General features: G+C 58.1%; 2 protein-coding genes across 4 annotated transcripts in view; one reads left to right on the top strand and one right to left on the bottom strand.

The window, feature by feature from the left end:
* PAK6 (p21 (RAC1) activated kinase 6) overlaps positions 1 to 17,267 on the top strand; it is a 36,212-nt gene extending 18,945 nt beyond the window's left edge. For 2 of the 3 annotated variants that reach the window (XM_084897545.1, XM_084897546.1), the window contains 8 exons: positions 6,202 to 6,410; positions 7,279 to 7,917; positions 11,988 to 12,485; positions 12,592 to 12,725; positions 13,066 to 13,192; positions 13,299 to 13,424; positions 14,124 to 14,258; positions 15,693 to 17,267. In XM_084897545.1, the coding sequence (XP_084753671.1) occupies positions 6,207 to 6,410; positions 7,279 to 7,917; positions 11,988 to 12,485; positions 12,592 to 12,725; positions 13,066 to 13,192; positions 13,299 to 13,424; positions 14,124 to 14,258; positions 15,693 to 15,860 (2,031 nt within the window). In that variant the 5' untranslated portion in view covers positions 6,202 to 6,206 and the 3' untranslated portion in view covers positions 15,861 to 17,267. Of the gene's footprint in view, positions 1 to 394; positions 477 to 6,201; positions 6,411 to 7,278; positions 7,918 to 11,987; positions 12,486 to 12,591; positions 12,726 to 13,065; positions 13,193 to 13,298; positions 13,425 to 14,123; positions 14,259 to 15,692 lie in introns of those variants that run through there. The other variant, XM_084897547.1, reaches the window with a different exon arrangement.
* Positions 17,268 to 18,546: 1,279 nt separating this feature from the next.
* ANKRD63 (ankyrin repeat domain 63) lies at positions 18,547 to 23,219 on the bottom strand. Its single transcript, XM_084861646.1, has one exon. It carries the CDS (start codon positions 22,693 to 22,695, stop codon positions 21,535 to 21,537), a length of 1,161 nt encoding a protein of 386 aa, XP_084717772.1. The 5' UTR covers positions 22,696 to 23,219; the 3' UTR covers positions 18,547 to 21,534.
* Between the last annotated feature and the right edge of the window lie 261 nt (positions 23,220 to 23,480).

Genomic DNA, 23,480 nt, shown 5'->3' with positions numbered 1-23,480 from the left:
GAGTCTCCTCTAGCAGGACAGTCCCACTCCTCAGTGACCCCAGCCTGTAGTTCCCTGAACTCTGCCACCACCTCTGCCCTCGGGGTTATGGGTGGGGCAGCACTTCCTCAGAAAGCCGCTTCCAGGAACTGCCCGGCTCCTCCTCTGCCGGGCCCTGGCCCCAGGAAGCTGCCTCCTTCTCAAACTGGTTTGGTCTGGTTCTCCCCTCCAGCACTGGCATCCCCCTGTGGTCCAGTCATGGGCCAGCCAGCCAGAAAGTACTATCTGCAGACATTCAGAAGAGCAAAGTTCAAAGCATTCCTGTCACAACAGTGCCTCCCAGCCCGGGAAAGAATCCTGAGCACCCCCTGCCCTGTGATGGGGAGAGGTGTCGGGCAGACGGGAGGTCACCCTGAGTCTGAGCTGGCCCTGCCTGTCCATTCCTACTGCAGAGTCTCAGGCCCTTACCACTTCCTTCAGGCTCCGCAGACGGAAAGGTAGGGACTGGCTCTCTGAAGGAAAATTATCTCTTTCCTCCCTCCTCCCTCCCTCCTCCTCCCTCACCCCCCTCAGGGGTATCTTTGAGGAAAGCTCCTTCACTAGATGCACTGAGTGTGGACGCAAAGAGGTTAGATACTGGGGCAGCAACTTTAAGGGTCGGCACAGCCGGGTTTGTTTAACACTGCACCCTCAGGGCTGATGCAGCAGCCACTCTCCCTCAGCCCCGGGCTTTGGCTTGGGTCTGAGGTAGGAACCTGGGGTGGAAGATGGAGAACTAGAAATGGCATCTTGACTGTCGAATCTCAGAGGAAAGGCAAATCTCAGAGGGAAGGCTTGGGTGGGAAGAAATCAACCAAAGACCTTATCTGCATATATGTATGCATAACCCATGGACACAGACAATAAGATGGTGAAGGCCTGGGGGGGTGGCGGGGGAGCAGCTATATGAGGTCAATGGGAGAAAAAGGGGGACATGTGTAATACTTTCAACAATAAAGATTAAAAAAAAAAAAAGAAATGGCAACTTGAGGCCCCTGTCGGGGTGCCTATGGCATGGGCTCTGTTGCTGGAAGGATGCAGAATGTAGCTCAGGGTTTCATATCCAATGACTTGGCAACATTAGGTACTTGAGTGGGTGAATGTCTCTTTGGAGCTCAGTCATCATGGGTTGCCCTTTCCTTTCTTTAAAAACAGCTTGCTGCCAAAACCGGTTTGGCTCAATGGATAGAGCATCTGCCTGTGGACTCAAGGGTCCCAGGTTCGATTCCGGTCAAGGGCATGTACCTTGGTTGTGGGCACATCCCCAGTAGGGGGTGTGCAGGAGGCAGCTGATCGATGTTACTCTCTCATTGATGTTTCTAACTTTCTATCCCTCTCCCTTCCTCTCTGTAAAAAAATCAATAAAATATATTTTTTTAAAAAACAAAAAAACAAAAAGAGTTTGCTTTTGCCCTGGCCAGTGTGGCTCAATTGGTTGAGCATTGTTCTGTGCACCAAAAGCTTGCTGGTTTGATTCCTAATTCCCAGTCAGAGCACATGCCTGGGTTGCAGGCTCAATCCCCAGTAGGGGGTGTGCAGGAGGCAGCTGATCAATGATTCTCTCTCATCATTGATGTTTCTATCCTTCTCCCTCTAAAATTAATAAAAGCATATTTTAAAATATATATATTTTTTTGGCCTGGCCAGTGTGGCTCAGCAGTTGAGTGTTGACCTATGAACCAGGAGGTCATGGTTCGATTCTCAGTCAGAGCACATGCCTGAGTTGTGGCCTCGATCCCCAGCAGGGGGTGTACAGGAGGCAACAGATCAATGATTCTCTCTCATCATTGATGTTTCTATCCCTCTCTCCCTCTCCCTTCCTCTCTGAAATCAATACAAATATATTTTTAAAAAACAAAACACCTGTGTGTGTGTGTGTGTGTGTGTGTGTGTGTGTGTGTGTGTTTTCTTTAGAAAAGCAGTCTATCGTCTTTAAGGAAAATTTAGAAGAGTAGAAAGATGAGGTAGGAAGAATCACTTGTAGCCTACCAGTCAAACACAACAGCGATGAATATTTTGCTGTATTTCCTTCAACTATTCATTGCATACATACTACATTTACGAGTTAATCTTGGTGAAATTTGTATTTTTATTTTTATTTTTATCTATTTATTGAGAGAGAGAGAGAGAGAGAGAGAGAGAGAGAGAGAGAGGAAAAAGGGAGAGAGAGAAAAAGAGAGTGAGAGAGAAACATCAATTTGTTGTTCCACTTATTTAGGCATTCATTGGTTGGTTCTTGTATGTTTCCTGACTGGGAATGGAACCTTCAGCCTTGGCGTATTGGGATGACACTCTAACCAGCTGAGCTACCTGGCCAGGGTCTAGGTGAAATCTTTAGAAAAAAGCCCAACTCTTAACCTTCGACATTAAGAACTCAGCTTTGGTGTGGAAGAAAGGGGTTCTGTGGAAAGTAACCTTACAGGGTGATCTGCGTATAAATTCCTAACTGGGCAGGCCTGGTGGGAGTCATACGCCAGGCAGGCCTGTAACTCCCTTAGTGAAAGGCTTATCTCTGCCTTGAGCAAGCCCTGCCCGTTGTGTCTATGCTTCTTTGAAATGGCCCCTTTCGGACCCTCCCTTCAAGCCGGAGAGCACATCATCTCAGCTGTCCTGTAACCTTCACGTGACCCTCCTAAATTTCCTCCTTACTTGCAGATGCATAAGAGAAGCTGCAAAACTGTTATTCTCCGGAGCATGTCAGATCTTGCTCCCTAGCATTTGCACATACACAGTTTGGCTCAAATTAACTCTTGTTAACATTTTTTTTTTTTTTTAATTCTGCTTTGGACAAAGAAAACCTGGTAGGGGCCCCACGTAGTCACTCACAGGGGTGCCAGGCAGGGGACGCCCAGACATGGAGTGTCCCCTCTGCTGTCCCCACCACCGCTCCCACCAGCTTTATTATTTTACCTTTCATGTTTAGATCCCATAAATTTTGAGGGGTGATATGAATTCATTTTCATAGGGATAGCTAATTGCTTCACTACATTTATGGAAAAGGTCATCTGTTTCCACCATACTGCAGTGTCACCTTTGTCATAAATTAAGTGACCTTGTATGACTGAGTCTATTTCTGGATTCTCTCTTCTAGACCACTGGTGTAGTCATCAATCTTTGTGCCAGTTCCACGCTATATTAAGTAATGTAGCTTTATAATAAACCTTGATATGTAGTAGCGTAATCCTCCAACTTGGTTCAAGATTGTCTTGCCTCTGGCCAGTGTGGTTCGGATGGTTGGAGCGTCATCCTGCACACCAAAAGGGGGCGGGCTCTATTCCCAACCAGGCATATACCCAGGTTGTGGGTTTTATCTTCCTGGTTCATAGGTCAACACTCGATGATTCTCTCTCATGCTAATCTATCTATTTATCTATCTACTCTCCCCAGTCCAAAATCAATTAAAACATTTTAAAAAAGATTATCTTGGCTATTCCTGGTTCTTTATGTTTCTCTGTACATTTTGGAATCAATTTCTCAATTTCCACCAAAGAAATACACTGGGATTTTGATTGATATTGAAATAAAATCTGTAGGTTAATTGGGAATAATTTACATCTTTACAATATTGAGTCTTTCAATTTAAGAACATTCTTTAATATCTTTCATTATTTTATACTTTTCAATGTAGAAAAATTGCACATTGTTTATTAGATTATTCCTGGTGTTTGATACTTTTAATGGTATCTGAGGTTTTTTTCCCTGATAACACTTCTAACATCGAATGAGAGAGTGCTTTTCTTCCTATGACCATTTCTCCAGCTTGGCTACCAACTGGGTGTTCAACAGTGGAGTTCTTTTCTCAGGCCTTTCTTTCTGCCTCTGTGGAGAATGTTCTGGAATCGTTGTTGTGGTAGCCTCAGGGATCCTAGGGTCATTTAGATGATTTGCTAAAGATTCTGTCCCCTGCAAAAGCTGGGCCCTTGGGCTGGGCAAGGGAGTTGGGGAGAGGGATGTTATTGGGGGGAGGAAGTATTAGCCAGCTTTTCTGTTCATTATTATTATTTTTTTTTTATTTATTTTTTTTAATATATTTTATTTATTTTTAACAGAGAGGAAGGGAGAGAGATAGAGAGCTAGAAACGTCGATGAGAGAGAAACATCGGCCAGCTGCCTCTTGCACACCCCCTACAGGGGATGTGCCCGCAACCAATGTACATGCCCTTGACCGTAATCAAACCTGGGACCTTTCAGTCTGCAGACCGACGCTCTTCCACTGAGCCAAACCGGCTTCGGCTATTATTATTATTATTGCTTTCTAGAGATAGAGGAAGGGGTGAAGGGAGAAAGAGACATCGATCTGTTATTCCACTTATTTATGCCGTCATTGGTTGATTCTTGTATGTGCCCTGACTGGGGATTGAACCCACAACATTGTTGTATCAGGACAACGCTCCAACCAACTGAGCTCCCGGCCAGGGCCTCAGCCAGCTCTTCGTTAACTCTTGGATGTGTCCCCGCTTCTCCAGAGGAGTTAACAGAGTGGGGGAATAGGGTGAAACCATCAGGATAAGCCCAGGATGGAGGGTCTGTGTCAGATGCTGTGAGGACAGACTGAGGGACGAAGACCCTTCGGTGGCCAAAGGTTGAGGGAGAGGAGATCAGGTTTTATCAAAGCTTCAAGAGTCAACATAGGGGAGAGTTGCTGAGGGCCTGAGGTCACAGAAGTCACCACCTCACAGGTGAATCTGAGGCCGGGTTTGGCATCACTCCCAGGCCAGCGTCTGCTCACATTCCCACACCTGTAGGGCCCCGAGCTTAGGGAGAGGAGTACACAGAAGTAACACAGAAACAGGAACAGCCCCCATTCACTGGGAATCTGCTCACTTAACACTCCCCAAACCCCTGAGATGTATTTTATTAACCCCACTTCATAGAGGAAGACCACTGAGGCTGAAATCATTTAGAGTAGTGGGTAGCTCTCTACGGCTCACCCTCAACTAAGACAGGTGTGTGTCACCCTGAGGTCCTTGGTCCTTGGGGGTCCTGCATAGGGGGCTTTGCCTGTAGCGGGTGCTTGGTGGACCCTTGAACCTTAAGGTCCTGAAAAGTAGCTGACATCCAAGGAGTATGACAGGGACTCAGACTGTGTCACACCTGGTGAACGCTCGCCGGGAGCCGGCAGCCTTCCTGAGTGGGCGCCATGTGCCTCCCAGTCTGTGACCTCCTCTGGCACCTGCTCACATGCCCAGGAAAATGCTGTGTCCAGAGCAGCAGCCAAGAGGAATGCCCAGGACCCGAAGATACCCCAGACCTACGGCTACATGAGTGACCCAAGCACTCAGGAAACTAACATGCTTCTTGAAACCTAGAAGTTTCAAGACTTTTCCAGGTAACCTAAGAGCCCACTGAGTGTCCGGTTAAATACCACAATAAAGAAAAGTTTGAAACACGCAGTGAGCTGCTGCAGACACAGAAGCCTTCAGTGGGCTCCTGACTCACAGCACATGAGGGCCCGTCAGGGCTCTCCCCTGAGACAGCCCCCCTCAGGGCTTTCCAGAAGAATCAGGGTGGAGCGCCCGGTAACAGGAGGGCCCCTGTGACTCGGAGGGCTGGCTTTTATGACCGCTGTGTATAAACACATGAACAGATTTTCTGTCATTGACCCATCCTGGGACCAACCCTAGTTGACGGTGAGAAGACAAAAAACAAGCAAACTGTCACAAATTATTGGACCCCACTTGCTGGTTTTGTTTAGGATTTTCACATTTATGTTCATGAGTGAGGTAGGTTTAAATTTTCCTTTTCTTGTACCAATCTTGTCTGGTGAGAGAGTCAAGGTCAAGCTCACTTTCATAGAATGATTGGCCGGCTTTCCTCCCTTCCCCCCTTTTTAGTTCTTGGACAGTGGACGATAATGGTACTGGGCTTGGGGTTTTATAAGAACACACCCCGGAGTCTGCCTGCTCCACGAGGAACGTGCAGACAGGAAGCCAGACACCTGTTTTCTTTAGTCTGTGTTGCCTTCAATACGGTGCTTTTGTTGTTGGTGGGAGCTGGCCACTTTCCTGAGGAGGTGGAGGTGAGGGATGAGGGGAAGCCCTGGGCCCAGACAGGGAGAGGTGCTGGGGGGGGGGGGGGGAGAGCCCAGAGCCTGGTGTCCCCCCCCCCTCCCGCAGCCACCCCTGCTCCCCGGGCCCAGGCTCCGGCGGCCCGGCAGGAGCTCAGCCCGCCCCTCCCACGCAGGCACCATGTTCCGCAAGAAAAAGAAGAAACGCCCCGAGATCTCAGCCCCACAGAACTTCCAGCACCGCGTCCACACCTCCTTCGACCCTAAAGAAGGCAAGTTTGTGGGCCTCCCCCCGCAATGGCAGAACATCCTGGACACGCTCCGGCGCCCCAAGCCCGTGGTGGACCCGTCGCGCATCACGCGGGTGCAGCTCCAGCCCATGAAGGTGAGGCGGGCGGCGGGCGGCGGGCGGCGGGCGGCGGGCGGGTGGGCCCCGCGCAGCCCCTCCCGCTCCACGGATGCCCTGGTCTCGGCCAAACCACAGAGGCACCTGGAGGAATCTCCTCATTACGGCTATCAATGAGCCGCTGTTTTCATTCCCGGCTCCTCAGCCCGGGTCTCCCTGGGTAACCCGGGGAGGAGGGGCCCGGGGAGTCCTCCAAAGGGTGGCAGGGCTGCCAACCATAGCAAACAAAACAGGCTGCCCAATGACGTTGGAATTTCAGATAACAACAAAGAACCGTTCCGTATTCAGCGTGCCCCGGGAATATTTGGACCTGCAGCCCCTGTGAGGCTGGGGGATTTCGCTGTGTGGGTCAAGAAGGGTAGATCCAAGAACCTGGGAGGGCTGGGGTCAGGACTTAGAGGCCACACAGCCAGTGTGCGCGGAGGAGGCCTGGCCTGGCCCCCGCCTCCTCAGAGGGCTCTGCGCCTCTCCCAGAAGGCCACAGGCAGAGCCGGAGAATGGTAGGGGGCCCCGGGTGGCCCCGTCCCCATGGTTCCCCTCGGCTCCCCAAGCTCAGCTGCCCACACCCTTTGGGGTTCTGGATTGTAACCCTGTGGTTACGCACCTGTGTGCCCTGCTAGGCTGAGAGCCCCATGAGAATGGGCCTTTTCCCTGTGTCTCTGCACCAGCCCAGGCCTGACCTGCCACAGGCCCTGGTAAATGGCTGAACATGTAAGGAATGGGGGAAGACACACAGGCAAGGTCCTCAGATGTCCCTCCCCCAGGCCCCCGGGGAGGCCCCGGGCTGGCCAGGCTGCCCTCCCTGCCGTGGACAGGCCGCTCACCCACGCACCCCTCTCTCCCACAGACTGTGGTGCGGGGCAGCTCCGTGCCCACGGACGGGTACATCTCGGGGCTGCTCAACGACATCCAGAAGCTGTCGGTCATCAGCTCCAACACCCTTCGCGGGCACAGCCCCACCAACCGGCGGCGGGCGCAGTCGCTGGGGCTGCTGGGGGAGGAGCCCTGGCCCGCCGACCCGGACATGTACCTGCAGAGCCCCCAGTCTGAGCGCACCGACCTCTACCTCAGCTGCAACGGGGGCGCCCCGGCCGGCCGCCGGCAGGCGCCGTGGCCGGAACCGCAGAGCCCGCGGGTCCCGCCCAACGGGCTGGCCACCAAGGCCCAGTCCCTGGGCCCCGCCGAGTTCCAGGGAGCCACGCAGCGCTGCCTGCAGCTGGGCGCCTGCCTGCAGAGCTCCCCGCCCGGCACCTCGCCCCCTGCGGCCTCGGGGAGGCGTGGGGCCAAAGCGGTCAGGCACGGCTCCGAGGAGGCCCGGCCGCAGTCCTGCCTGGTGGGCAGGCCGGGCGGGGAGGGCAGCCCCAGCCCCAAGACTCAGGAGAGCAGCCTGAAGCACAGGCTGTTCCGGAGCATGTTCCTGTCCACTCCCGCCACCGCCACCGCCCCGCCGAGCGGCAGCCGGCCAGGCCCCGCTCTACCGAGCAAGGTAGGTCAGCGGGCAGCCCTCCGGGCACTCTCCGAGAGGCGGGGGGGGGGGGGGGGGGGGGGGGGCCGGGCAGGCGTCCCCTGGGGAACGCATGTCGGGTGCACAGGCCCTGCCTGGCCTTCCCCATTACGGAGGTTGAGTTGGGGAAACAAAATAATCAAGGAACCAGCTCAGCCTCAACCGAGGATCCTACCTTGAATTAGCTGAGTCCTCGCCCTCCAAAGGCTTAGCATGTGAGAGTCAGGCTGAGCCAGGGCGTTTTCCTGGGGGCTTCAGAGGAGCTGTGTGCACCCAGCTTTCACGCCTGCCCCCTGGGGGGTGGTTGGCAGATACCCCCCCGAAAGAGCAGCATTTAAAAACATATTTTTTAAATTGATTTCAGAGAGGGAGGGAGGGAGAGAGAGACAGATTAATGATGAGAGAAAATCTTCGATTGGCTGCCTCCTGCACGCCCCCCTACTGGGGATCCAGCCAGAAACCTGGACATGTGCCCTGGAATCGGACTGTGGTTCACAGGTCGATGCTCAGCCACTGAGCCAAGCCGGCAGGGGGAGAAGAAAAGCAGTATTTTTAACCACAAAAGCCCCGACCTTCCCCTGCGCCCAGTGCCCAGCAGCCCCCACCCAGGCCGCAGCAGAGACAGGGGCTCCAGCCCCCGGGGGGAGGGCTCTCCTGCCTCCCTCTTCTCAGACCATCTTTCCGCCTCCCTCCCTCACCGGCCCCCCCTCGGAGGCTCCCCGGGGCCCCTGCACTCCTCCTCGGTGACCGCTCCGCCCGCCCGCGCTTTCTTTAGCGGTGGTGGTTTTGTCACTAACGTTTCTGGAATGACTTATCCTCAAGTGTGTGTGCCGTTTGAAAAGCCAGAGGATTGAATCCTCCTGCGTCCGGCGGTAGCAGGAGGCCTGCCGCGGGCCCGGGTGACAGCCTAACACACACGTGTTTTTCCTAAAGAAAGGAGACGGCGCAGGGGGCCCGCGGTGACATTTCTGGGCAGGCAGAGAACAATGTGCTTCTCACATGGCCCATGGCATCCTGTCTGTGGTAACATCCTTTCCCACTCCGCCAGCCGGAAGCCTGAGTCAGAGAGGGTGAGGCAGCCAGGTGTGGGAGTGCGCGGGGACGGCGGGCACGGAGGCCTGGCTCCGGGCTTCGCTGTCTTGGCAGCCACCGCTCCCCAGCTCCTCCCCGAGGGGCAGGCAGAAGAGAGCTGAGGCGGCTGCCGGAGGCTCCTGCGTCAGACCTGAGAAACGTGGGTGGCTCAGTGATGGCGGCTCCCCTCCCAGGAGGACCAGCCTGGGTCCTCCCGCTCAGGGATGGCGCCCGTCTGGTCCAGCCTGAACGTGGCTGGGGAGTGTGGAGAGTGGCCCGGACCCTCAGCCTGTCTGAGTCAGCACCAGCCCCAGGCACCCAGGGAAGGCGCTGGGCCTGTGCCCTCCGGCCCTGCACTGGGACGGGGTCAGTGGGCTGGCAGCCCCTGTGGGGCGGGTGTCTGGGGGCAAACAGAGGAGTTGTGGCTTGATGTGCCTGTCCATGCAAGGCCCGTGCCTGCGAGCTGGGGGGTCTGGAAGGCTGTGCCCCCGGGGAGACGTTCCCCAGAAAACCACGGACGGAGCCGCTCACACAGGGCTCACCGCTTGGGAGTGAGAATGGGAACGGGATCCCTCGCTGGCCTCTTGGGAGTCCTTCGGGAGGGCTTCAGGGATTGGAGAGGGGGGTGTCTGGGCACAGACATGAATTCGGGTTCCTAGCAGCACCCCATGGCAGGGCAAGGGCTGTGCCACCTCACTGAGCGCCTCCCAGGGGCCACTGCTGGGTGTGCAGGCCTGTGAGGGACGCAGTGGTTGTCCTGGGCTTGGAGATGCCACAGCGCCAGATCCAGTGAGTGCTTCCTTCTCAGCATCGTGGGCACCTGTTCCCAGAGGAAAACCCGAGCCAGGCCTGCGGCCCCGAGCCAGGCCTCCGCGGCACTGCTGCCATTGGATCAGACGATCCTTCGGCGTGGGGCTGTCCCGGGCACTGTAGGATGTCTAGTAGCATCCCCAGTCTCTACCCAGCAGACGCGAGCAGCACCCCACCAATGGGACAACCACCAATCCTTCCAGATAGTGCCAGATGCCTCTTGGGGGGCAAAGTCACCCAAGGTGAAAACCACAGCTTCAGACAAATTACCTCAGATGGGTTACCAAGCCAGCAGCCAGCACTCTGCCCCTCAGCATATGCCAGGGCTGGCTCTGGACACTCGCCGCAGCTCCCGCGCAGCACTGGTGCCAGGAGGCCAGGCCGGCAGAGGCCATGTGTGCCCGGAGTGGCTGCAGGAGGCTGTGGCCCTCGGGCTCGGGGACTCAGCCCAGACAGCGTGGTCCGTGGTCACTCACTTTGGCTGAGAGCAAAAGGAGACCTCGCATGGCCCCACCCCATGTTCCTGTCCCAGGCCTGTCAGGGCGGGGCTCTCACCTCTGCAGGGAGGGACGCCCTGACCCCAGGCGAGGCCTAGGACTGGGGTGGGGGCGGAAGCCCAGAAGCCTGGGGCGGGTGCTGCAGAGCTTGAAAAGGTGCTGGCTGAGCCGGGTGGGCCTGAGGCCCAGCCCAAGCAACTCAGCCCGAGCGGACTGACCTGAGGTTTCCTGGAAGCCAATTCAGCTCCAGGAATCAGGAATCAGGACAGGATCCACCGGGCACCTAGACAACCAGAAGCGATGGGTTCTGAGACGTTCTGAGAAGCTTCTGCAGCGCCTGAAGGACCCCTAGGTTACAGAGGGCCCTCTCCCCCATGCCTCCCCCCGCCCCCCCCCTTTTTTTAAAAATATATATTTTATCAATTTTTTTTTTTTTTTTTTTTTTACAGAGAATAAGGGAGAGAGATAGAGAGTTAGAAACATCGATGAGAGAGAAACTGCCTCCTGCACATCCCCCACTAGGGATATGCTTGCAACCAAGGTACATGTCTTTGACCAGAAAGAGTCAAACCCAGGACCCTTCAGTCCGCAGATTGACACTCTATCCACTGAGCCAAATCTGTTAGGGCCCCATGCCCCTGTTAAAAGCACAAAATCCTCACTGGGCCGGTGTGGCTCAGTGGTTGAGCTTATGAACCAGGAGGTCATGATTCAAGCCCTGGTCAGGGCACATGCCCAGGATGAGGGCTTGATCCCCAGTGTAGGGTGTGCAGGAGGCAGCCGATCAGTGACCCTCTCTCATTATTGATGTTTCTCTCTCTCTCTCTCCCCTCCTCTCTGAAATCAATACAAGTATATTTTTAAAAAACAACCCACAAAATCCTTAGTCAGGTTGCACACGCCGGCTGCCTGGGGAGAACCCCAGGAGGGGTCATCTCCTGCTGGGCTGGCAGGAGAGCTCGGACCCAGAAAGGCTTTCAGGGGTGGGCGCAGCCTCCACCCCCCGCCACCTCCCCTCCCTCCCCACAGGACAGCCTGCCTCCCCCTCCTGGTGGGGGGTCGTCAGGCAGGAGTTTCACACGTGGGAGCAAGTGGGGGGCTCCTCTGGGGACCCCTGCCCCACGGGTTGGGTTTGGCTGGACCTACCCTCCCGATCCCACGTTTCCCTGGAACCACGTCCCCAGCCCGGGGATCTGTGGGCTTCTTCCGCCTGCATGGGCCTTGGTGGGGAGCCGTGGCAGCCGCTGCCTCTGACCTGGATTCCCCAGGGAGCCCGCAGCAGCGGGGGCTGCCTCCCAGGGGCTCCCCGGGGCCTGGCTGTCAGTTCTCCAGAAGAAACACCCAGCACAGGGCACCCCGGGGACTCTGCCTTTTCTTCCTCCCAGGAGCAGGCCCATTGGATGCAGAGAGCTCTTGTTTGGCCTGCTCCGCCGGGGAGCCACGGGGGGCGGGTTTCCCCGCCCCTCCCCCCCAGCAGAACTGTGGTTTGGCTTCAGCTCCCTTTGAAAATCTCCGCTTGTGGCACCTCCCCCATGTGGTGTGATGCCCTGCCTAACCCTGCCCGTGTCTGGGGGTCCCAGCAGCCGCCCCCCTGCCTCTGGGACGTTTGCTCCAAACATTCCCACAGCCAAACCCCTTTCCGTGTCTTTCTTTCTTTCCCCCCCCCCCCCACAGCCCAAACCCTCATTCCGGCCACCGCAGAAAGACTCCCCCGCAAGCCCGGTGGCCAAGGCCCAGTCCCTGCCCTCCGACCAGCCCACGGGGACCTTCAGCCCGCTGACCACCTCCGACACCAGCAGCCCCCAGAAGTCCCTCCGCTCAGCCCCGGCCGCCGGCCCTCCTCCGGGCCGGTCCTCCCCGGCTGGCTCTCCCCGCACCCGGCACGCCCAGATCAGCACCAGCAACCTGTACCTGCCCCAGGACCCCGCGGCGGCCAAGGGCGGCCTGGCCGGCGAGGACGCGGGCATCGTGACGCACGAGCAGTTCAAGGCCGCGCTCAGGATGGTGGTGGACCAGGGCGACCCCCGGCTGCTGCTGGACAGCTACGTGAAGATCGGCGAGGGCTCCACCGGCATCGTCTGCCTGGCCCGCGAGAAGCACTCGGGCCGCCAGGTGGCCGTCAAGATGATGGACCTCCGGAAGCAGCAGCGCCGGGAGCTGCTCTTCAATGAGGTGGGAGGAGGGGGCGGGCGGGCGGGCATTGGGGATGGGCCGGGCAGGGGAAAGCAGGGCGGTGGGTCCTCCCGGCACTCAGGCGCCCCCACCCGCCCGCCCCCAGGTGGTGATCATGCGGGACTACCAGCACCTCAACGTGGTGGAGATGTACAAGAGCTACCTGGTGGGCGAGGAGCTGTGGGTGCTCATGGAGTTCCTGCAGGGCGGCGCCCTCACGGACATCATCTCCCAAGTCAGGTGGGCGGCTGGAGGGCGGGTCCCACGTGCTGGCTGCCCCCACCATTGCCCTGGAGGGTTCCGGGCAGCCTCGGACCCAGTGGAGTTGGGGGAACTATCCCATCGTCCTGAGCTCACCTGTCTCTTTGGATTCATAGACCCAAGGGCTCAGGGAGTGGGAGGGCAGGCGGGGTCTAGCCCAGGCCCAGGCCCATTTCCCCCGGGGCTCTGTCCTACCTGGGCTCCCACACACCAGGCCCAGGGGCTGTGGGGCCTGGGACCGGGGCTCCCTGCCCGTCTGTCCCGCAGCCCAGCCGAAGCTGACGTTCGGTCCCGACGGGGCCCTGCCTCCCCCGTCCAGGCTGAACGAGGAGCAGATTGCCACCGTGTGCGAGGCCGTGCTGCAGGCCCTGGCCTACCTGCACGCCCAGGGCGTCATTCACCGGGACATCAAGAGCGACTCCATCCTGCTGACCCTCGACGGCAGGGTGAGACCCTCCCCACCCTGGCCCAGCCCTGCTCCCCACTGCCCTGCTGCCAGCATAGCGCCCCCTCCTCACTCGCCACTCCCCTTTCCCTCTCACCCCACCCCAGGTGAAACTGTCAGACTTCGGATTCTGTGCTCAGATCAGCAAAGACGTGCCCAAGAGGAAGTCCCTGGTGGGCACTCCCTACTGGATGGCTCCTGAAGTGATCTCCAGGTCTCTGTATGCCACCGAGGTAACCGCCCTCCACCCCCAGGCCTCCCGGGAGAGGCTGGGACACACAGCTCTAACACCTTTGGCCCCGCCCATCAAAAATAGCTGTTTCTCAGGTTCCCACTTAGTCACCCCCCTGCCCCACTGCCCACTGTCCCTTCTTTTTTTCTTTTTTTTTAGACAGGCAACAGTTTTGTTTTGTTTTTAATATGTTTTATCGATTTTTACAGAGAGGAAGGGAGAGGGTTTCCATAGTTTCCCTATGAGAGAGAAACACCCATCAGCCGCCTCCTGCACATGCCCCGCTGGGGATGTGCCCGCAACCAAGGTACATGCCCTTGACCGGAATCGAACCTGGGACCCTTGAGTCTGCAGGCCGATGCTCTATCCACTGAGCCAAACCCGTCAGGCCCACTGTCCCTTTTTGGAGGCATCTGCTCTTGCCTGTGACTTTGCTGCCACAAACTGGTCCCCAAAATGCTAGTCCTCAGCTCAAGGGCCAGGCTCCCCTGTGTGATGTCCTTCCTCAGAGCGTGGCTGACAGCTGTGTCCCTCGTCAAGGCCACTCATGCAGGAAGGAACTGCCCCCAGGGCCCGTGGCCAGGAAGGAGGCCCACGCACTCAGGAGAACTGAGAGCCGCTGTGGCCTCCCCGGACCGCAGCCTGCTGCGACCGAGGGGCCGGACTCCGGCCAGTGGAGTCAGACACTCTCCTCCTGCAGGTGGATATCTGGTCCCTGGGCATCATGGTGATTGAGATGGTGGACGGGGAGCCGCCCTACTTCAGCGACTCCCCAGTGCAAGCTATGAAGAGGCTCCGGGACAGCTCCCCACCCAAGCTGAAAAATTCTCACAAGGTCAGTCGGTGCATAATTGGCCCCACAGACCGAATCTTCCTGAGGCTCAGAGGACCAGAGCCGGGCCTCCAGCCCAGCCTCCCCTTTCACAGAAGCCAGAGGGTCTGGGGTCCTGGCAGTGCCACCTCTTCCTCCATTTGAAACCTGCACCTCGGTGTGGAGCCACATCTGTAAACACACTCCCACGGTCACTCCGACCAGTTTCTACCTGCAGGGGATTGACAGGAGCCCGAGAGAAGGGAAAGCAAAGCGTCCAGGAATCTCTGATGCTCTGGAGAAGAATCTAGAGAAGCCGAGCAGGAACACCTCAACCCCTCTGTCAGGGGAGCCATACCATGGCAGCAGTGTCTCTCCCCGCTCCCCACCTTCTCACCCCCACCCGCCCCGTCTATCTCAGTGAATCGGCTTGTCTTCCATCACTGCACATTCTGACCACATCTGAGCTAGTTTTTCCCTCAAAACCTGTGTGTGTGTGTGTGTGTGTGTGTGTGTATAACCCTTCTCAACCAAATCTAGCCAAACCAGCAGGCCTTACATGCCGGTCCTCCCCCCCACCACTTCACCCCACCCCTGGCCAGGTCTGCACAAAGCTGCAAAATGACTCTGCCACCTAGTGGCCAGAGTGAGAAGTGTTCCAGAGTGTTGAAGCCCTGTCCCCAAATGGCAAGGTCTGTGGCCCCAACACAACTAGATGGAAGGACAGATGGGAACACCTCAGAGGCAGCTGGTCCTTGGAGACCACTGCTGAGCACAAGATCAGCAGGTAGGGGAGAGTTCTAGTTGACTAATTCCCCAGAGGAGGTAGCTTTCTGTAACAGACCAAGACTCAGCCTCTCCCCAAGATATTGGCTCAAAAAGAACTAATATAAGACTTAGACTTAGACTCTAAGTCTTAGAGCAATAAAGTTTCTTGTTCTTTTCTGTTTTTCAAAAACACTTCTTCATCCCTGACCCCCTTTTACCCTCACTAACGTCCTATGTGGCAGACATAACGAGGACATTAGCCCATTTTGCAGATGAGAAAACGGAGGCCTTGAGAACATTGCCATTTGCCAGAGATTGGAGATAAACCCAGAACTGGATCACTGATACCAATCCCATGGCCCTATCCATGGAACCCGGACGCCGGGAGACCCCAAAGAAACAGGGTGTGGGATGGATGGTCTGTATTGAGAGCCCAGCTCCCCCAGCACTCCAGGTGCCCTAATCCCATTAACTCAGCAGCACCCCCTGGAGGTGATCTGGCCACTTTTCCTGGACTAATGCTGATTTTCTTTACCTACTTGATAATCCCAGAAAAGCTGAGCCTGGGAGGAAGCAGGAAGTAAGAAAAAGAAAGAACTTAAGACTTTCAAATGACGGTGGGATCAGGCATATGGGTCACCCCGAAATGACTGCACACTGTAGCCTCATCTCACGGCCTTGTCCCCCCAGGTCTCCCCAGTGCTGCGAGACTTCCTGGAACGGATGCTGGTGCGGGACCCCCAGGAGAGAGCCACAGCCCAGGAGCTCCTGGACCACCCCTTCCTGCTGCAGACTGGGCTCCCCGAGTGCCTGGTGCCCCTGATCCAGCTCTACCGCAAGCCGACCTCCACCTGCTGAGCCCGCAGGCAGGGACACGGGCAGCCGCCTCGCCGCGGGGCCTCATTCTCTCAGTATTCTCTCCAAAGATTGAATGTGAAACTCCCCCCTCCCGCCCTCTGCCGCAGGGCCAGGCCGGACCTGCCCCTTCGTCTCTCCCCCTCCCAAGAGAGTCCCCAGTTGCCTTTGGGATGACGGAGACCCCTTTTCCAGGATGACCCTTTGTTATTTGCACAGGGATATTTCTAAGAAACACGGAGACCAGCACTTCTGGCCACGACAGCCAGCACAGCAGAAAAGGCTGCCGCGTGTTTTTTTAAGGCAGCGCCCCAGGCCGCCCGGGAGGGCAGAGTGCCTGTCTGTACCAGGACACCTGCTGTTCTCAGCGCTCATTCCTGACCCTGATGTTTCCAGAGGGCCACGGGGAAGGTTTTTATTACCCGAATCTATCATCTTCCCCTGTGTCTGACTTCCTGAAGGCACAGTCCCACCTGCACCTGCTTCCCGCCCCGCCTGCACTGACGACAACATACGACTCCCATGCACAGCCTGCTCCGACTGTGAACAGCCTGCCTGCAGGCCCTGGGAGCAGAAGGGACATTTCTGGGGGAAAGAGAAACGATGGGGTTGGTGGTCAAGGTGGTGTCACTTTACAGGACGCAAGTGCTCGTGCGTGCGTGCGTGCGTGTGTGTGCGTGTGCGTGCGTGTGTGTGTGTGTGTGTGTGTGTGTGTGTGTAAGGTCACCCCGACAGCCTGGCCCCTTCAGTAAGGTTTCCTCATCCTCTTTCCCACTAAGTTCTGCTCTGAAGAGACCCAGGGACCTGCTTCCTTGACCTGGCTTCCCTCCCCTTAAATCCCGTGTCCCCACCTGACCAGTGAAGAGGTTTGCATTGAGGCCGACACATCTGGAGGCTGGACTGCTTTCTGAGTTTCTCCTGTTCGATGGGGTCGGAGCCCACGTATGCAAGGATGAGGAAAGAAACATCATTTCACCTGTTAGCTTCATCTCAATAACCAGGACATCAGGGACCCTTCTTTTCAAAATCCTGGTCTGGGGGAGGTGAACCAGCTCCCGGGGTTCCATCATGTCGAGAGACTGGGCATCCCATTGGTGCCAACCATCTGCCCCCCCTCGCCTCCTCGGGCACCTGTCTCCTGTCTCCTTCCTTCCCCACCTTCAGGGCAATGGAGAGACAGGGAAGCCCAGGGAAGAACTCCAGGTGTCTGGACCCAGTCTAGATCCTATTTTTAGATTCCTCTGCTCCCTAGTGGCCTGATTTGGGGCAAAAAAAAAAAAAAAAAAAAAAAAAAGGAAAATTACATGGACTTTTTTAAAGGTCAGTTTTAAAAACAAAAGCATCTTCCCTAGAAACTTTTGTGAATTGTTTGCACTTGTGCCTGTTTTAAATTAAACTGAGTGTTCGAAACCTCGGACTCCTGTTGTCTCTAGGAGTGGAGCTACGTTGTCTTTGAATTAAGGCGGGGACAGTCCCGATTTTTAACAATTTGTCCCACAATTTGTTAAAAATCGGGACTGTGCCGAAACCGGTTTGGCTCAATGGATAGAGCGTCGGCTTGGGGACTGAAGGGTCCCGGGTTCGATTCCGGTCAAGGGCATGTACCTTGGTTGTGGGCATATCCCCAGTGGGGGGTATGCAAGAGGCAGTTGATCGATGACTCTCTCTCATCCATGTTTCTAACTCTCTATCTCTCTCCCTTCCTCTCTGTAAAAAATCAATAAAATATATTTTTTTAAAAAAATCGGGACTGTTCCCGCCTTAATTCAAAGACAACGTAGCTCCTTTCCAAAAATCGGGACTTTTTAAAAATGCTGCGGGACAAATTGTAAAAAATCGGGACGTCTGGTCACCTTACTTTGAACGGACCCACGGCAATGGGTGTCCAGTGTGGCCCTCCGCCTCCCAGCGGGAGCTTTCCAGTGGCCACGCTGGTCCACAGAAACCCCAGCTCCCTGGTGGTGTGTGGGCAGAGAATGGGGGAACAGGAAGTGACACACCCTTGGGACTGAAAGAGCGGGGAAAGAGGCTCCTTCCCAGGGGAGGGGAGCCCAGCCTGGGCCAGGGCCGAGCATCTGGCTTCTGGCCCTACCGGGGCTCTGGGGCAGCCACAGGGCGGGTGACCGCTCTCCAGCAGCGTCTCCCTTCCCGTCCGCCTCTCACCCCCCGGAAGCCAAAGGCTGCTGTCCTCCAGCTGTCCCCGGAACTGCTTCCTGTGAGAAAGCTCTCTCCGTTTTGAGGAGACAGTGAGGAGTGTGGGTAGTGCAGTGGCTGGAAATTAAGAAACCCGAGCTCTAGTCCTGGGATTGAGGCGAGTGGATGAAATTATCTTGAAACTTCTACCTCTGATCCCAGTACATAACCTCCTGAGAGTTAAGAGCTGGACGCATCCTACCACCTAACTCGGGGCTCACTGAATCCTAACCAGAAGCAAGGAGTCCCGCAGACCACCTCCTGCTCCCCGAAGCATTCCCAGCTAGATAGCTGCCCTGTCCGAGGGCCCTAGTCCCACCAGCTCAGCCGGAAACAGCACCGGAGTCTTACCTTCTAGGCAGCCATACCGGGAGGAGCAGAGACGAGGCAAGTGTACCAGCCACCCTTCCTTCCACCTCTCCGGAGGGAGCCCACAGTCAGGAATGGTTGGTAAGGCAGAGAGAGGCCAGTTCTTGAAACTGAACAATAATGAGTTTATTACTTATTCTTCTGAGTTCTAATACTCCTTCCACCGCACAGTGTCACCCCGAAAGCATGTGCATACACACCAGTTAGCCTCACACAGACCAGTTCCGAGCTTGACCTTAGAGGACCAGACTCCAGGGGCATGGGTAACGCTTCACAATGACAAAAGCAACGGGAACTGGGAAAGCAAAAGGTTTAAGATTAAGAGAGTCTCTTCAAACGTGGAGAGAGCTGGAGGGGACCCCAGCCCCAATGCCCTTGGGGCTGACAGTGAGTGGAAGTTTAAGTTCTTCACAGAGCTGGGCCTGGTAAGAAACCTACAAGACAGCCAGCCAGTCAGACACACCATTTAGTTCAGACAGGAACAGTCCGCTGTGGTTTTTCAGGAACATCCCGATCTGCCACCCCGCCCTGGGCAGCTCCACAAGAGCAGCCCTCAGGGTTGCTTACCCGATAGGAGGGCACAAGGTGACATTCAACCAAAGACCCGTAAGTGACCCTTGAAAGATACAGCACACTCAACACATTGTGCAACGCAGACCTCATGGCGTTCTGAAGCCAAATGCTTGTATTCTTACGCCAGTAGAAATGTCATGAAAACTAAACACAGTTGGAATAAGTGAGCAAGCAAGGATCAGAAAAAAAAGGAGTTTGCACGTGGGGTGTCCAATGACCCCCACCCCTCCCCAGATCCTCTCCCTCTAGCTTTTCAGGGGCTTCTGTATTGTTTACCCACCACCCAGACCGTGGAACTAAGGGGATCCCAGCAGATGTCTGAGAGGAAAGAAGCAAGGAAAGGGCAAAATATCCCCCAGACAAAAGCAAAGCTCGTCAGGAAAAAAACAACAGTGCATAATCAGTAGGTCCCAAGGTTCAGCAGTGGTAAGGGAGGGTTTGGGGGCTCCAGTTTTTCAGAAGACAGCAGGACTGCTCAGGACACCCAACTTGAACTTGGAAGATCTTGGGGTCTTTCATGACGGGTCTGGGTTCCTGCTACTCCAAATGCATTGTCTCTCACTTCATTGCTGTGAAATGACTTCAAGTATAAGGATGTAATACAAGAGTCTGAGGATTCCATGGGTAAATGCACACGGAGGGAGAAGTAGACAGCGGTGATCCCGAATAAAATCAAGTCCAAACTCCGAGCAAGGGCGCAGCGAAGAGAGCGCAGCGCTGCCACCAGGGGGCACCAGAGATCAGTCCAGTGCAGGGGCGCTGGCGGCCTCACGGGCCTGGAAAGGTGGAAGGATTGGGGAGTTCTCAGACATCCTCCTCCGCAAGACCCGCTCCTCACCCCCAGGCCCAACTTCTCGGCACAGGTCCTAACTCTCTCTCTTAGAGTTACTGGTGAGAAACTTTCCGTTCTGCAAAGACGAGCAGATCGACGTCTTGAACACACCCCTCTGCTGGTTAAAAAAAAAAAAAAAAAAAAAAAAAAAAGCGGGGTGTGTGTGCACGTTCAATCTTCGGGGGTTCACAGAAAGAGCCCCCTCGCGCCTCTACCTGACGGGCCGGGTGCGCAGATACAAGTGCTAGCGCTCCCGCAGGGTCCTAGAGCACGCGGTTCGCCAGGCCCGCCCAGGGCGGTGAGGGAGGGAACGGAACGAGGTCCAGGCCGCAGGGAAAGGGCTTTTGGCCTCCTCCCTGCGGTCGCCGCTGACTCACTAATCTGCCCAGCAAAGCAGCGGGGCCGAGCCTGCGTCCCACGCGCTGGAGCAGAAGCAGGGGTCCGTGGTCTCGACTTCCAGCATCCATCATCCGCCCTGCCCTCCATTAACAGCCCAGCGAGAGGCACGGCCTTTTCACAGCCCCCTCCCGGCTCTCGCCGGAGTTTGATGCGATTTCAGCCCGGGCCCGCGGCGCGTGTGGGCTGCCGACCCCCGCGCGCCGCCGTTTAGCGCGGCAAACACTTCAGTCAATTATCCCCCTCGCGGAGCTTCTATTTAAAGAGACATTGTCAGGTTCTTAAGCCCGGGATCAGACCTGCTGCTTTCTGCTTCCTATACAAAGGCTCAGAACGCCAGCTCTTGGAGGATTGGAACAAATACAATTAAGCAAAACCTTCGCAAAACCGCTCTACCCTGCAGGGGCACCCGCGTGTGGGATGCGGGAGCCGGGCGGCGGTGGGGGCGGGAGGAGTGCTTCAGTCCTTTGCATCTCAGGCCTCGGAGAGGGAGAGGAAATGGGCTGGACCTCAAAGATGGAACTCAAATATAGCCCAGCCTGGGGCTGGGGTGGGTGGGCGCTGGCTGGGGCAATGGCCACACAGTGTCACAGAAGTTGGATTCTGGGTGGGCCTGGGGAAGAGAAGAAGGAACTGCAATTACCCAGAAACCGGTTCAAGGGACAAAAAGCAGCCAACATCTTGGGCTCCACCACTTCCAAAATAGGCTTTCATTGTCCTGGGGCCGGAGTTTCTCTCCAGGAAAACTTAACCTCCTGACTCTTTCCTAATCAGCCCTCGTTCAGAAAGTCTCTGAGGGCCACCCAGTGCTCCCCTCCTCCAACACTCAAGGGGATGGGACACGTGGGTCGTGTGTGGCATTACTGTCAGCATCCCGGGGCGGGGGGGAGGGGGGGCGGGGGCCAGGCCCTTGTACAGTCTTCGGCCTGGCTGCCTGGGTGTGGGGAAACCTGACCATGGGAAGGAGACCAGGCGGGAGCCACAGACTCGGGACTGAGCCTTAGGGTGGAGGGAGGGGCGGGGTCCATCTTCCTGGGAGGCCGTAACCCATGGAACCAGTCTTCTACTCCTCTCTTTCCAGGACAGGAAAGGCAGGCTGTAGGAAAAGGTGAGACTTGGGCAGGGAATACCAAAACTATCAACAAGCACAAAAAAGAAATAGCAGGGGTTCCTTTCCGAGAGAAGGCCACTCATCTTGGCAGTGGGGTCAGGTGGGAGGCAAACGGCCAGGGAAGAGAGGGCCTGGAAGAAAGAGAAATCCCAGTGGAGCAGAGACAGGCAGGTGCAGGGAAGTTGGCTCGTCCTCTATGCTCTTTACCGCTGATCATGCAACACCACGGCCTCCTCCGTGCCCGCCTGCCAGGGCTGGGGCCCGGGCGTCGAGTGCGAGTGCGGCACAGCATTGGCCTCTGCCTCCGGGCCGCCCTCGGGCCCCGGGGCCTCCCCGACCAGGCTGGGGATGTCGGGGGCGGTGGAGCGCCGGCGCAACCCCAGGCGGCCGGAGCCGGGGCCGCCCTCGGGGTGGGGACTCAGGCCCATGGGAGCTTGTGCCAAGGCCAAAGGCGGCGCTCCCTCCAGCCCGTCGTGCGAACGCCACCGCCCGGCTCCTGAGGACTGAGGCGAGTGTGGTCGGGCCATCAGGGCTCCCGCCCGCAGGCGAGCGGCCTCCTCCTCGGTCACCGCTCCCAGAGCCAGGCTCATGCTCCGGCCCAGCTCGGGCCGCTCGCTCCCCGGCGCGCGGTGCCGGCCCGAGCTCTTGCCCCCGGAGCCAGCCTCAACGCCGTGGCCGTGGCCGCCGGCCGCTCGCGCAAAGCGCGCCAGGAGAGGCCGCTGCAGGCGGCGGGGGCTCGGCCGTCGCCGCTCCGGGCTCGGCGCGGAGGCCGGGCGATCAGGCGGGCTGTCGGAGCTGGAGCCCCGGGCGGCGGCGGCGGCGGCGGCGCGGCCCCAGGGGCCGGTGAGGGCCTGCACGCAGGTCCCGTGGCCGCGGGCGGCGGCCAGCTGCAGCGCCGTGAGGCCCGCGCGGTTGGTGCGGTCGAGGCGCAGGCCGAGGCGGCGGAAGGAGCGCACCAGGAACTCGAGCACCGCCCCGTGGCCGCAGGCCGCCGCCCACATCACCGGGCTGTTGCCCGCGGAGTCGGCCGCCTCGGGGTCGCCGCTGAACTGCACCAGCAGCTGCACGGCGTCCAGGTGGCCGCGCTCGCACGCCAGGCTGAGCGCCGTGCGGCCGCGCTCGTCCCGCAGGTTCACGGCCGCGCCCTGCTCCAGCAGCAGCCGCACGAAGCGCGAGCGCAGCGCGGGGTCCGGCAGCCCCACGGCCACCATGAGCGGCGTGCGGCCCTGCTCGGCGCGGCAGTCGATGATGCTGCGGTCCAGCGCGTCCAGCACGAAGCGGGCCAGGTGCACTTTGCCCGCCTGCATGGCCTCCAGGAAGGTGCGCGTGCCCGCTCGGGGGCACAGGTCCTTGGGCTTGAGCATGGCACCAGCCGCCGCCGCGCCGGGGCGGCCCCGCAGCTCCGCACGGGGGCGCCCCTGTCCCCGCCGGCCTCCGGCCTCCGCGGAGCCCTGGCGTGGCTCCCTCTTCGCGGGGGCGGCTGCGGCCGAGGCTCCCGGGCTTCCCGCTCCTGTGCTCCCGCTGCTCCCGCCGCCCGGCCGCAACTGCGCCGCTCGCCGCTCCTTCCTGGGCTTCCCGCCCGCCCGCAGGTGTAGGTGGCTGCTCCTCCACGCTCCGCGCCCGGCCCGCCACGAGGTGATGAGAGCCGAGACTGCCCCCTCCGGACTCTCCCGCGGCTTTCCTCCTGTCCGGCGGGCCTCGGTCCCCCGTGAGCCTCGGTCCCCCGTGGCCGGGAGCCGCGCCACTCGCCGCACTCGGGCAGCCCCCGCGCCCCTGCTGAGACGGCGGCGCCCGCCCTCCGCGCTGCCTGCCTCCCGCCCCGGCGGGCGCCGCTCCTCCCGCTGCAGCGCCGCTCCTCCGCCTCCGCCCTCCCGCGGGGGCCGGGCCACGCCGGGGCGCTGTCTCTTTTCTTGGGGGGCCCGGCAGCGCGGGAGCCGCCGCCCACCTGGATACCTGACTTTGTAGTCTGGGGTGGGAGTGGGGGGGAAGGTCTCTATGGAAATGGCTGCCCTGGACGCGGGCTGAGCCACCCAGGCAGAAAAGGACTGGGCGGGGGAGGCCGCTCCTGATCCCCGCACCTCCGGGAGCCTCGAGGTGGGGGTGCGGCTCCTCCCCTGCGCTCCCCTGGGGCTGCAGCGGCGGCTGCGGG

Source organism: Pipistrellus hanaki (genome assembly GCF_964339955.1).
Source record: "Pipistrellus hanaki genome assembly, chromosome: 1".
Taxonomy (NCBI): Eukaryota; Metazoa; Chordata; class Mammalia; order Chiroptera; family Vespertilionidae; genus Pipistrellus; species Pipistrellus hanaki.
Note: the sequence above shows the minus strand (reverse complement) of the source record. Positions and strands in the feature narration are given on the sequence as shown.